Consider the following 14,943-nt stretch of genomic DNA (forward strand, 5'->3'; position numbering starts at 1 on the left):
ATGCTGGCTAGAACTATGTCTTGTGATCAGAATGGGTTAAAGTCAAAACATGATCAGATTTATAATGTTTTTTTTTCATCAGGATACGCTTTTATGCTCGTGGAGAAATATTTGATAAGGGCGTCCGCCATTGTTCTGATAGTTTAGAGCCAGTCACTAAGTTACCATGCATCATTACGAGGGAAGTGACGTTACGACTGTTGAAACGTATTGAAGTCAACACATGATGGCGGTTCTTTACGGTTTATGTTAATTTCCACAACACCCTAGATGAGTGCCTTTATTTCCCCGCAAATATAGTACTGTATCTCAATACAAATATGGCCATCTAAGCTAATCTTCTATACAACGTTGCCATTTTTAACACTATTCAATGTGTACTAGGAATACCAAATCTTTTCCAAGTCGCTTTTATTATTTCCAGGTTTTAAGATTGTTTTGTTTTTAAGGGTTTTACGGCGCTTGCAACACATTAAGGTGATATCATCGCCAGTAAAAAAGAAGAAAATGGGATAGTTAAAAGTTCTAGAATTACAATTAAATCACCCAAGAAAAAGTAAGACAAAGGGGAATTTGTTCAAATAGGAAACAGATGTAGATTCCAAGAGCACACTATCAGTGTACTTAGTTTGAGATCACCTTAAAGTCTCATCCAGACACAAGCACAGGTCCCCACTAAGAGGAATACACTTAAATGTTTTCAAATAATATATAATACTATTTAATACATAAAACATAATACAGTGCACATCAGAGAGATGATTTACAAGGAAAAAAATATAATCATCTCCCAAAACTAACTATACATTTGACTGTTTCCCTCCCAGCTAGGGCCAGGACAAAACCAACTAACCTCATTTCAAGACAAAGACAGAAAGCATGTTGGAAAACAGACACAGGGGGATAGAAGACACAGTTTGTACCTCCCTGCCCACTGTGGGAGGTCAGGAACCCCACCCAGCAGGTTTTAAGAGACCCAACCACCCATTTACAACTGGATGAGCAAATCAGAATGTGGCCAAAACACCATTCATGACTGTATCTTTTATTATTATTATTATCTCAATTAAAAACCAGTACTGTAATTGACAGTAAGAGAAATAATATACAGCTACAGTAATGTTTTTTTTGTTTTTTTTTCATGGGCTTTACGTCGCTAGCTTATCTTGTAGGTCATTTCACCGTCAACAGAAGGGAGAAGATGATAGAGGAAAAGTTGTAGATCTGAGGTTGAAAGCATTAAAGTTAAAGAAAAAGCAAAACAACGGGGACTGGTTCAAATAGGGAACAGAAGATTCCTCGAGCAATCCGCAGATATGATTATTTTCACATTATCTAAAAGTCCCACTCAGTCAGCCACGAGCAAAAGGTCCCTCTATGAAGGATACACTCAAATGTTTACAAATTGCAATTTATTCAGAACTAATAATTAAATAATGTACTTTTAATTTAAATTTAAAGCTAAGTGGCTGGGCAGTGCCATTGAAAACAAAAATTGACCCCCCCCCCCCCCCCTCAAAAAAACCTCTTCTAAGTAAGCAAGTGGCATGTGTTTGCATCATGCATCGAGCCCCATCACTCAGCACACAATGCAATCAAGAGTGTCCACTATAGGGGTTTGTGTATGCGATAGAGATATTTATCACCAGACTATGATGCCAAAAATCATAAACAGTAACAGACTAAGTTAATTACTAATTACAACCAATACTTTCCCTTCTCTCAAGAATGTGTCCTTTTGTTGTGTAATATTGAGGCAGAAACCACAGCTATTCACACATTCTCATTCAAAACCTCAACTTGTTCTTTAACTAGTTTTACACCTATAAACAGGACAGTAAGCGGGGAGTAGCAAGAGTATGCAGTGGTCAGATAAACCGTGTGGGACACGGGGTAAACGCTTAAACGCATTTTTTAACATTTCATAAAAATAAATCTTTGTCTGGTGTTCGACATTTCGATGTAGTCGTGGATTTGTTTTTGTTTTTAAGGGTTTTAAGGCGCTTGCAACACATTTAGGTCATATCAGCGCCAGTAAAAAGGAAGAAAATGGGATAGTAAAAAGTTCTAGAATTACAATTAAAGCACCCAAGAGAAAGTAAGACATAGGGGAACTGGGAACAAATAGGGATCAGATGTAGATTCCAAGAGCATACCACCAATGAATTTAGTTTGAGATCACCTATAAGTCTCATCCGGACACAAGTACAAAATCCAACAAAGAGGAATACACTCAAATGCTTACATTATACATTAAAAATAACAAATATAATAATACATAACAGGGAGATGATTTACAAGGAAAAAATATCATCTCCCAAAACAATAACTATGCATTTGACTGTTTCCCTCCCAGCCAGGACTCCGGCGAGGGCCAGGAAAAAACCAAGTAATCTCATCCAAGACAAAGACAGAAAGCATGTTGGATAACAGATATAAGGGGATAGACGACACAGTATGTACCTCCCTGCCCGCTATGGGAGGTCAGGAGTAGTCGTGGAAAAGTGGTCTTTACAAAGATTCAAATCATCAGTGATAGTGATAATCACTAATGCACCAGGGGACTTTGTATGACCCGTATTTTGTTTACTTAAAATTAAAATACTCTACTCTATGCTGATAATGGTGGAATATAAATGTTGATAATGACATGAGTATATTCACGGGGCAGATAGGTTATGCTGTCCTAGTGAGAAATTCAATATTATCATCGCAGTAAACTTTCCTGGTATAACAGTTATTGGGACAGTACCAATCCCAGGCTTCAAGGCAGGCCCTATCACTCTCTACTTTTACCATTTGTTGGTGATGTATGAGCACATCTCACCCCCAAGTTGCTATAATGGAGGCATTCATAAATTATAAGTAATAAAAGCAAACAGCACAACACACATGAATGGCACTTCCAAATATGTTTTACTGATAAAATATTTAATAATGTTCATCCAGCCTACATAGTTTTCACAAATTATGTAAAATTTAAAAGACATTGATGGTATGGTTTGTTTCTCTTTGAAGGCGCGTGCTATACTTTTTAAAATCTGTTTCGGCTACAATATAAAAGTAAGCTGATTGAGTGGTTAAAAGATTGAGATCTAACTAAACACCAAAAAAAAAACAAGCAAAAAAAAAAAAAAACTTAGAAAAAAAAAATTAAGACAGGTGACAAATTCAACAAAAACCAATATCCTCATGTTACACCTTTTACCTTTATTTTGTTTTGTTGTTTTCTAAAGGGTTTTACGGCGCTTGCAACACATTAAGGTCATATCAGCGCCAGTTAAAAGGAAGAAAATGGGATAGTAAAAAGTTCTAGAATTACAATTAAAGCACAAAAGAAAAGGTGAGACAAAGGGGAATTGGTTCAATTAGGGAACAGATGTAGATTCCAAGAGCACACTATCAAAGTACTTAGTTTGAGATCATTTAAAAGTCTCATCCAGACATAAACACAGGTCCCAACTAAGAGGAATACACTCAAATGTTTACAAATCAAATAATATAATATGTAAACTAAACATAATACAATGCATAACAGATAGATGATTTACAAGGAAAAAAATATCACCTCCCGAAACTTTAACTATACATTCGACTGTTTCCCTCCCAGCCAAGGGCCAAGGAACTCCGCCCAAGGTCAGGACAAAACTAAGCAATCTCATTCCAAGACAATGACAGGAAACAACTGGAAAACGGGTATGGGGGGATAGAAGACACAGCATGTACCTCCCTGCCCACTATGGGAGGTCAGGATCCCCACCCAGCATGTTACACCTGAACTCATGTGAAAATCACAGACTAACACAGCGATAGGATATCTACCCTAATAGGGGAAGAGGGGGCTAGTTGTCACAAAGGCCTTCTCGTTGTCTTAGAAATATGGCGAACAATTAATTTGACGCATTTATATGAATCTTTTTAAAGACCGCCACTTCTGGGGAGGTCACTCTCATATTTTTTTCTCATGACCCAGAAAGGTGAAATTTGAGCCACACGTTGATTTTTGGAGCTTCATTAGATTTTCTTTGGAGAAATCATTATTCACTGCAGGTAAGTTTTTATTGACCCATAATATATCCAAAGCAATAGTTTACTTAATGGAATAGAGATGTTTAAGAATTAATGATGGGTTTTCCCTTCAGAAATAAAGACATGGGCAAGGGTACATTGGGGTAAGTTGTCACAGCCCTGGGGCCAGTTGTCACATTTGGCCACGAACGTGGAGACCTTGTAACAGTCTGCAACTCAATCAATGCCATAGGAAACCACATGCCTCCGTTCTTGATCTTCCCTCGGGTTAATAGTCAAGACCACTGGATTCAAAATCTACCACCCAGCAGCAAAGCGGAAGGCCACCCGAACGCATCTGGATGGATGACGAGGGAGAATTTTTTGTCATTTCTGGATCATTTCCGCCTTCACAGCAAACCGTCTGCAGAGGCCCCTGTCCTCCTACTTCTTGACAACCACACCTCTCACATATCATTGCCAGCAATAACATTCTGCAGAGACAACCATATCACACTTTTGAGCTTCCCACCACATTGCTCTCATGAACTTCAGCCTCTCGATAAGACTGTTTAACGGGCCATTCAAAATGTTCTGCAACCAATTCATTGATAATTGGTATCGCCGCCCAGAAAACGCTGGAAAATCCCTCTCCATCCACATGATTTCATCTGTTGTCAATTACGGATTTACTCATGCCTTCAACCAACGAAACATTATGTCTGCTTTCAGGAGCACTGGGATTTTCCCCCTGGACAGAAATGTCATAACAGACGACAAGTTTGCTCCATCATAAGTCACAGACCGCCCGAATCCAAACATCGAACTGCTGAACCAGCACCCACAAAATTCTGGCGACGCATCAACTTCATCACTCCACAATGGCTTCTCAAACCCGAAGTCCTGTGATCATGTTGCTACATCACCCATACAGGTGACTTCCTCCATGCAGAAATTGAGTAACACACCAGCTTCAGAGTCTGCATCAACTTCAGTGCCTCAAGACGGGACATCAAAGCATATCTCACCGTTTCAGATCAGACCTTTTGGACATGCTGGTCCCCGCAAGCTGGGCAATGTTTCAAGAAAGCGACAGACAACAGAGATTTTAACTTCCAGTCCAGTTAAAAAACGTTTGGAGGAAGAGTTTGAGAAAAAACAAATTGCTCCAGCGGCTAAGAATAAAAAAAACAATAACACACCTCATTCGGAAAGTGAAAGCAGTGATGATGAAGAAGAAAAAATGTCAGTTCACGATGAATCTGACCAAGAGTTAATTTCAGAATCGGAGGATGAAGAACTCCTGCCGACAATTGATTTGAGTGGTGTTTGTCCTGAATCACTAAAAGTGGATGAATTTGTTCTTGTGGAATACGAGTCCCCTGTGACAAAATGTTCTGTTTATTATGTCGGGCAAGTCACTAAAGAAGCAGATCAAGATAACGATGTAGAAGTGGAATTTTTCAGGAAATCTTCCAAAATAAAAAGATTCGTTAGGCCAACCGTTCAAGAACTTGCCAGTGTTCCTATCAAACAAATCAAAAGAAAACTGAGTTGTGTGGAAATTGGCACAACCCTCCGGACAAAAAATACAGTTTTGTTCAAGGATGACCTCTTTAATTGTAATCTAAAGATATGTTGAAAAACTAAATGTCGGTCTACCATTAACAAGCTCATCAATCGCCATAAACTAATGCTTTCAATTTTATGCGTTATGTCTTGTCTTGGTTTATTTTTTCTACATATGACTATATTGTGACAACTTACCCCGGCCGGCCCTACACTACATAGATACTGTCAAATATTTACAAAATATATTATATCAAAATCCAAACAGTTTGTCATATTATGATGGAGAGAAGAATTACGAGAGGGAGGCAACACATGTCACTAAAAAAAAAATAAAAACCCCAAATCCATTTGACTGTTTCCCTTTCAACTAAAGACTCCCAGTCAGTAAAGCCATGTAAAACCAAACAAATTGCTACCAGAACTTGGAAACCAAAGCTATTTGGAAAGGACAGTCGAGAGATAACAAAGATGGGGCTTGACTTTTTAACTTTATAAGAGAACCCTCCAACACAGGAAAACAATTTTTGCATGCCTTCCGGCCAAATGATGGGCATGAAGATACAGTACTCTCTGGAGCTAAGTGACCAAATTTACTGACCCCGCTTTTTTTGTGTGCAAAAAACGTTTCAAAATATTGCAAAGAAAATTATGAATTTTGTAGGTTTCTAAATATGTTGTATCACACCTAACAACTAACTACATGCAACCCATGTAATAAAATATCCTCGTTGAATTACGAAATTTCAAACTCAAAATTATGCAAATTTACAGGATACAAAATGGCAAATTTTGAAGAAATTATGCTGATTTGGAGATAGGCACAAAGTTGGGAAAACAAAATTACAATAAAAAATTGCTGTCAATGAAATTGTTATAATAAAGAAAAATCAAAGCTTTCAGGGTAGCTGAAAATTGTTGCAGCAGAAACGGAGGCTTATGTTAGACCAAGGGGAACCACTCCAGTAATCAATATTCTTTATCACCGTGGGGATTTCGCATAAATAAAAAAAAAAAGAATCAAAGAATTTGTCAAAAATTTGCACAACGTGCAGATTTTGTGGTTGCAATGCAAATAAGAAAAAATTTCCTAATTTTGCAGCGCAAGCTGTGCAAAAAACGGTGGGGCCAGATATGTAATAAGTCGATATAACACAAGCATTGGATTTTGGACACTCATTGGCCTCTCTGAAAAATGTGCTAGAATTCAGCAAGTACTGAGTACATTGCTGTTTGTTTTGAAGGGTTTTATGGCACTTGCAACACTTTTAGGTCATATCAACGCAGTAAAAAGGAAGTAAATGGGATAGTCGAAAGATTCTAGATTTACAATCAAAGCACCCAAGGAAAAGTAAGACAAAGGGGAATTGGTTCAAATAGGGAACAGATGTAGATTCCAAGAGCATACCATCAATGTACTTAGTTTGAGATCCCCTAAAAGTCTCACCCAGAAACAAGCACAGGATCCCACTAAAATGCTTAAATTATACGTTCAAAACAACAAATTAAATACAACAATATATAACAGAGAGAGATGATTTACAAGGAAAAAAAAATCATCTCCCAAAATTATAAATATACATTTGACTGACTGACTCCCAGTTCCCAGCCAAGGACTCTGCTCAAGGAAAGGACAATACCAAGTAATCTCATTCTAATAGAAGGACAGAAAGTACGTTGGAATATATATATATATATATATATATATATATATATATATATATATATATATATATATATATATATATATATATATATATATATATAGAGAGAGAGAGAGAGAGAGAGAGAGAGAGAGAGGTATAGAAGACAAAGTAAGTGCCTCCCTGCCCACTATGGGAGGTCAAGAACCTCACACAGACTGTAGTACATTGCTCAGGAAGAAGTCATTACAAAAAACAACTATATAAAAAAAAAAAAAGAAAGAAAGCTTCCAAATAAAGTTCATCCATGGAAAATACAGGATAATGAAAATGGTGCTACTTGAAGCTCGATGTAATAAATAACAATAAGTATGGAAATGTAAGCTTGAATTTATTGAACGAAGAGAGATAGTGTGGACGCCCACATCATCTAAATAATGAATTGAAGCTAACATTTCAATACTTTTTGCCATTCATCCATGGAAAGCACTTAACAAATCTCCTGATATTTGTTTTGTTTTTAAGGGTTTTACGGCGCTTGCAACACCTGTAGGTCATATCAGCGCCAGTAAAAAGCATTAAAATTGGATAGTAAAAACATTCTAGATATACAATTAAAAGGACTAGAAGAAAAAGCAAGACATAAAGGAAATGGTTGAAACAGATGTAGATTCCAATAGCACACTAACAGTGTACTTAGTTTGAGATCACCTAAAAGTCTCACCCAGACACAAGTACAAGATCCCACTCAGAGGAATACACTCAAATGTTTACAAATCATATGTTAAAAAAATAATAACAAAACATAATAGAGAGATGATTTACAAGGAAAAAAACATCATCTCTCAAAACTATAACTATACATTTGACTGTTTCCCTCCCAGCCAAGGACAGGACATAACTAAGTAATCTCATTCCAAGACAAAGTCAGAAAGCAATTGGAAAACAGATATAGGGGGATAGAAGACACAGCAAGTACCTCTTTGCCCACTATTGGAGGTCAGGAACCCTACTCAGAATCTCCTGATACGAAACATAATAAATTAAATATATATTATACCAAGGCATTCGGTTGAGAGATGCCAGCCAGAAGAGCACTCATACAAAACAAAAAGTGGTTTCACACGAGAAGGACCCATTAATTTAACACTCCATCCCTGATAAGATGAGAAACATAATATATGTGAAGAATGCTCGAAGTAAGGTGCCCAAAATGTGAATTTGACCCCTCCGATTTAATATAGGTCATCCATTACACCACAGCAACACATTCCTTTCTTAATAAGAAAGAAATGTGTAACTTTATGTTAACAGGTTTGCAACTGGATTATTTAAATAATCACATGTTAAAATTTATTTTTCCAGAGTCAGTATCAAAAACTTTGACTCTGTCAAACAAACTGATTCATTCCAATCTGGACTATTTCATCTCACAAACAATCTAAACAAAATAAAAATCTTAGTAGAGGTAACCATCTCAAAAGCTACGCGTTAGGTAAACAAACCTAAATTGTTGGCAGATATCAACAGATATAATATATATTAATATATTGAGCTACTGATCATAAATTATCGATAGAAAATATTCTTTGATTGAGACCTATCTAACAAATCAAATTTGTGAGCAATTATTTTCTTTACACTTAAAACATAAAAACAGTAATATGTATGATTTGAATTTAGTGTTCATGTGTGATATGATCTTTAAATCCCTTAAGTATGACAGGACTTTGATACCAGAGATAATCATCAGGATTTCTCTGATACGACGTAGAATCTACCAGGTCTCTGTAAACTTTATCACCGGGTGTGTAACACATTTCAAGAGAATCATCCCTAACAACTTCATCGGGAGTAATAGGACTACCCTTAGAGCATTCACCAACAGGTTTATTCCAGGTCTTATGAGTGCTAAATATGTAATTTAATCGTTTATGTTCACAAAATCGACCTAAACTTTCAGTTGCTGTAGCTTTCTTGTGATTCAATTCTGTTCCATTAGCTGGAAAGGCAGAGTCTGACATGATTATTTCCCTTGATCTTCTTTTACACGATTCTCCATCTTCTACACCCTGTATTTCATCATCATTAACCTCATTCCCAGTTGAAGTGAAACTTAATGACCGATTTCCAACAGCAGCAGCATTTGCACACGGCGTGCATCCATGGGGCTCTAGGCCAGACAAGTTTGAGATATCACACTCCGTTATTGACAGGTCGTAGCAGATGGGAACGAAATAAACACATCGGAAATTGAAGGAAATAATATTGCCAGTTTGAGGTGACACCGTATGTTTGGGTAGAAACCATGAGAGAGGACAGGATCGAGGTGCTGATAGAAGGACCATCACGTTGGACGGTGATATTTGTGACTTGAGAGATCCAAGAATATCTTCACTGATAATCTGGACAAGAGTAAAAATAAAATGTACAGATAGATTATATAGTGGTATTATTTACTCATTAATTAAAAATAATATTTATAATTATTATCACGTCGACTTAAAAATTCCCAAAATTTTCAGTGTCTGGTTCACCACGACACACTATGTACCTGGTTAAGACAGCAGAGTGGTAAATCAAATATACACAACAGCCAACTTTTCAAAGAGCTAAAACGGGACACCCTAACGCACCATACCGCCACGACCCAAAATGGCAGTATGTTTGGACTAATACCACAATCGTATCGTTTAAGAGCCAATAGTTCTAAAAACCTTTAAATCCTCTGTGTAACTTTCATGCATAGATACAATTTATCATAATTATAGAAACCACGTTCATTGTTAATTTGAAAATATTGAGTATCAAATATCTAATACACAAATAAGTACCATATTCAATATTCGTAAAATTATCTATATACATTCATTTAACATGGCCAAATTCAAACATCCGAGAGTTTCAAATAATTGATATACAAAATGCAATAATATCCAATGTCCTTTTACATTATTCATCGACATCAAATAAAAGCACAGATGAGGACGTCGATTATCAGACGGTTTTTGTGAAGTCTTTGGAGTTGCATCTTCACCCCTTGTTCGTCTTGGACATATTCTATTGGCAAGGAAAAGGCATTCATAGCACAGTACCAGACAAAATATAAAAACAAAAAAAATCAACAACTTTGGGCATAAATCCTACCTGTTTGAATAATGTATTTTTACAGCACTTCAAAGGTAGACAATCTGCATCTGGACAAGGTGGTGGAAGTTTTATCATATAAGATTCCTTTGGACTGACAATTGTTCCACCGAGGAGAATTGCAACCTAGAACGATTTGCAAAAAATATAAATAAATAAATACATAATAATAAACAAACCTAAATGAAAAATTTACGAGTTTGATAAATTACATCTTCAAGTTATTCAAACAATCAACAGGAAAAGAAAGAAGGTAAAATAGAGTCTAATCCTCCATTATCATAGAGCACATAGAGCTGAAAATTATCTCAATTTCAGAAGCGTTAAACGAACAGTATAAATTACTTGCTACCCATTCTTTTCAATAGAATTGCCCGTATATTGCAAAGTGCTCTCTATCAAATCTAATAAACAATTCTTAACAATTCTGGCTTAAAACCGATTTCTTCTTATTATTATTATATTATTTTATTATTACTATCATCATCACTATCAGTATTATTATCATCATTATTAACACTATTTTAATTACTCTTTTTTGCCTATTACAAGAGCTGTAACCTAACAATAATTGCCTATTTGGACAATAAAGATTATTATTATTATTTTTAGACCCAGCTGCCCAATCACTTCCGATCAGAAAATTCCAGCTGCACCCAGGATCAATACAGACACTTATAATGATTTCAAGCTTCAACAGGCCATGGTTTCACTCCTAAAATTTACAAATATCAGGAACGAACATAGTAAAAAGATGAGGCAACCAAGGCATCTTCCACAATACAGCGATGCAAAGGGATAGATACAAGACTTAAAAATAATATTAAAAATTAAATTGTATAGTGTGCCAATTTCAAGAAGACCTGTTTAAAGGCAAAAAGCTACGTATTCAAAGAGGAAAAAAATAAAATAAAGAATACAGCATCTCATCCCTTACAAAACGAATACCCTCCATATTCCCTTTCCAGGACCAATCTCACACTGCTCTATTATTTTTATTTACCTTCTCCATAACACTGCATTCCTAGAATCTTGTAGCCTACTTAAGCTTACTTGCCCTCTCTTCCTGCAGACCAATATCCAAAGCCCTTTTCTCAAGTTAAGCCGACACCAGCCTATGTTGACACTCAACAAAAATGGTAAAAGCTTATGATATAATTAGAAATTATTAAAAAGTAAACCAACCTGGTCAATTTCAGGACAAGATCGAAAAGAATTTTTCAGATTTTCACACATCAGTCCAAGGTTTTCAAGGAACATATTTGCCTTGCGATCCACAACATTTTGTGAAGGGTTTTTCTTCAAATTCAGTTGTGGTACCTAAAAAAAATATGAAGAGTGGAAAAGATTATAAAAATCTGAAATATATCTTACTGCGGAATGTGATTTTCAGTCAATAGATATATAGTAGTTATAGTCAATAGTATCAAATATCATATCTATATAAAGCAATTAAACTAATTTACTGACATTCAAAGCAATTCCTCAGCAAACATTTTCATTATACAGGACGATACATGCAATGGAGTGACGAGAGCTTCCTTAAACGATGATGGAAAAACTGCAGACTTGAGGGAGTAGTTCACAATTGACGCTAAGCTCGGTGCAAGTTCATCAATACATCATTTAATCAGAGGTGCTGGAACTGAATCAAGACTACATGATTTGTTCGGGGCTTCTGGTTCTACTTCTTTTATTTCGTTTATGGTTGTAGGTGGGAGTTTAGTCATCAATGAGGGGGGAATCGTTGGTTGCACAGACGGGTGTTCTTTTATGTCTCCTTCATCTAGTTCTTCACGTATGGTGGTGGGGGCCATGGCAGAAACTTGCCTTGTGCAGATGAGACAAGATTGCCACCTTGGCTGATCCTTCCAAAAAGAAGAGAATGAGGGAGAGGGATATGAGGGGAATGGGAGAGAGAAAAACAAAACAAAAACAGAGAGAGAGAGAGAGAGAGAGAGAGAGAGAGAGAGAGAGAGAGAGAGAGAGAGAGATATCAGATTATCACACTTGGACTCAACACAAAGGATGAGTTGAGTAACATTAACATTTACAAATTGTATCATTTATTATAATTATGCCTTAAATGATATTTATCATAGTTTATGTGATTTCAAAGCTTGTCTTCACGTCTATGCTAATTTAAAAACAATTAAAATTATTGATACTCACACTCACAAGTACAAGGCAAGGTCAGGTAAGTGATTGTTTCATCTTGTTTTTTTTTTTTTTTTTGACAATCTTCTTCTTCACCTGTCACAGATGATTTTTATTATGATAATGATGAATGGCAACATTAAAAAAAAAAAAACGGGCTTCATTTTTGGTTGCAAGAAATAGAAAGAATTCAGCAGGCAACCAACAACAACACGACAAAACTAAAACAGGGACCATCATGGCATTGGAACTTGAAACACTTTAACTTTAAACCATCTCGCCATGGTCTGTGTAAACAAAGCAAAATGGCCTACATAGGCATTTTATTTCACAGTTCAGTACATACCTCACTTTCACTTTCATTTGTGCGGGGAGCATACGTGCGAAGCCTCAGTTGATCCACTGGCAATGGAATCTGTTGTCTCTCATACAATATGTAATGAATCAGTTCTGTTACAAGAACAGCACGAGTGTCTGATAATAAAGCTCCTTCAAATACAATATCTGACACGAAATTCAGTGATTTATTCTTCTGTATCTTAAAAACACTCGCCATGGCTAGGTTTGCCAAGCATGTAAAACTCAAAGACAGAACGAGGAAAGTGTATTTTGAATTTCGCAACCAAAGGAAGTAAATAAAACTCTTCGTCAGGGTTGCCAGATTATTTTTCAACAAAATGCCAGGGGAAGACTCAAAAAATGCCAAAACACTCAAAAAAATGCCAAAGTCTGTTGACTCCCACCCCCACTAAGAAAACTACTCACTTTTGATAGACAATTTACTATCATATCCTGGTGGCTTGCGTGTTTTCTTTTCTTTTTTCTTTTTTTTTTTTTGAATTATACTAAATTTCCTGTAGGGGTAATTTTTTACCTACTGACTACTAAGTGGAGTGCTAAACCACTACACCACGGTTGGATTTTAAGAATTAAAAAGAAATACATTAACATGAAAGGTAAATACGTAAACAGTTAAATAATTATTGACAATTAAGAAAACTTACTGTTTCGTGTTTCTTATGAAACTTAATTAAGAAAAGGTGTCATTTGAAGTATAATATACAAGAAAAGAAAATGCCAAATGAAAATGCCAAATGCCAAATGATTTTTCTAATGCCAAACGGTTTTCAAAAATGCCAGATTTTTGGAATCTGGCATTTAAAATGCCAAACTGGCAACCCTGCTCTTCGTCATGGAAGGTTTATAAAGTAGATTGGTTGACTGGTCAAATAATTTTGTTTGGTAATCGTAATCAATGCATTGAAATAAATATGCTACATTCATTTAATTATTCTCTTTCAAGTTTGGGATTTGCCTCCTTCTTTATGGATATTGAATTTGAAAACAATGTTTTAGCTGATGGATTGACAAATGAGTAGTTTAATGATGATAAATACACACGGTGCAAATCCACAAACCACACTGCAATGCCTTGTCTGCAAACTGCAAGTACGGTTTCGATTTTCAGTAGTGCTGGGTCGAGTTTGAAACGATCAAATCGAGCGGGTTTTCGATCGAGTCCTCTAAAATCGAGTCGGTTTCGGGCGGGTTTCGAGTCAGTGACGTCATCGAGCAGTGATTCGTTTGAAAAAAAAAAAACACGAGCAACTCGTTTGTCACAGGAAACTTCACATACCCCTCCCTCTCTTATGTCTGTGGCTGGCTTGACTGCAGCTGGTTATGATGGGGGCTGCCAGATGGCCAAGTTCAAAATTGGTTACTAAGAAACGCTTTTCTATTATTATTCATTTAAAAAAAAAATCTTTTATTTAAAAAAAATGAAAAGATAAGTTTATCCAACTGTAGTCGATTGTTTTGTTAATCAAAACAAATGAGTTTTTCAAGGGAGTCAGAATGCTTGTGGTGTTGGGCTATTTGGGGTCTATTTGACTACTTGGGCAAGAAGAAATCTGGCTGTCTGGCAGCCTTGATTATGATCGTTCGTCGCATCACACACACATACACACACACACACACACACACACACACACGCCATCAAACAGTTGTTGATGGTGAAGGGTTGAGACCCCCCCCCCCTCCCACCACCATCATCCCGCTGTCACCTTAACATTTCATATTTATGTCGCGCCAAAAGTTGTCGGCCGCCCCCACCTCCCATAATTTGTCACTGGTCGTCATCGCCTCTTGTGTGTGCGGGAAAGGTCGTGCCTTTCATTTCATTATTTGAAAAATAAATGAACAAGAATGGTGTGTTTTTATTAGGTAGGTAGATAATAATAATATTTAGCAGGTTCCACACCCAGACACACACGGATTGCCCGGACACGATGATAACGATGCCGACGACAATGGATGACGATGATGATGATGATGATGATTATCGTGTTTCTGTTTAAAAAATGAAATACTTTAGCAGGTTCCACCCCCACCCCCCACACGGATAGACCGGACCCGAAGA

The 14,943-nt window shown here is 36.5% G+C and overlaps 1 protein-coding gene across 1 annotated transcript; it reads right to left on the reverse strand.

Moving 5' to 3' along the window:
* Positions 1–7,351: 7,351 nt before the first annotated feature.
* Positions 7,352–13,250, reverse strand: LOC144965749 (uncharacterized). Its single transcript, XM_078901406.1, has 4 exons — positions 12,871–13,250; positions 11,553–11,687; positions 10,368–10,493; positions 7,352–9,625 (listed from the first exon to the last, which is right to left on the reverse strand). Exons 1-4 carry the CDS (start codon positions 13,078–13,080, stop codon positions 8,900–8,902), a joined length of 1,197 nt encoding a protein of 398 aa, XP_078757532.1. The 5' UTR covers positions 13,081–13,250; the 3' UTR covers positions 7,352–8,899.
* Between the last annotated feature and the right edge of the window lie 1,693 nt (positions 13,251–14,943).

This window comes from Berghia stephanieae, chromosome 1, assembly GCF_034508935.2.
Source record: "Berghia stephanieae isolate SIO BIC M18660-M18661 chromosome 1, UCSD_Bste_1.3, whole genome shotgun sequence".
NCBI classification, from domain to species: Eukaryota; Metazoa; Mollusca; class Gastropoda; order Nudibranchia; family Aeolidiidae; genus Berghia; species Berghia stephanieae.

Excerpts from the sequence above, each read along its gene's own strand:
- LOC144965749 (XM_078901406.1), bottom strand. The coding sequence starts at position 13,080 with ATGGCGAGTGTTTTTAAGATACAGAAGAATAAATCACTGAATTTCGTG. Across the intron at positions 11,688-12,870 it reads CAAATGAAAGTGAAAGTGAG|GTACCACAACTGAATTTGAA; the intron begins GTATGTACTGAA and ends TATTTTTTTTAG. Across the intron at positions 10,494-11,552 it reads CTTGTCCTGAAATTGACCAG|GTTGCAATTCTCCTCGGTGG; the intron begins GTTGGTTTACTT and ends AAATCGTTCTAG.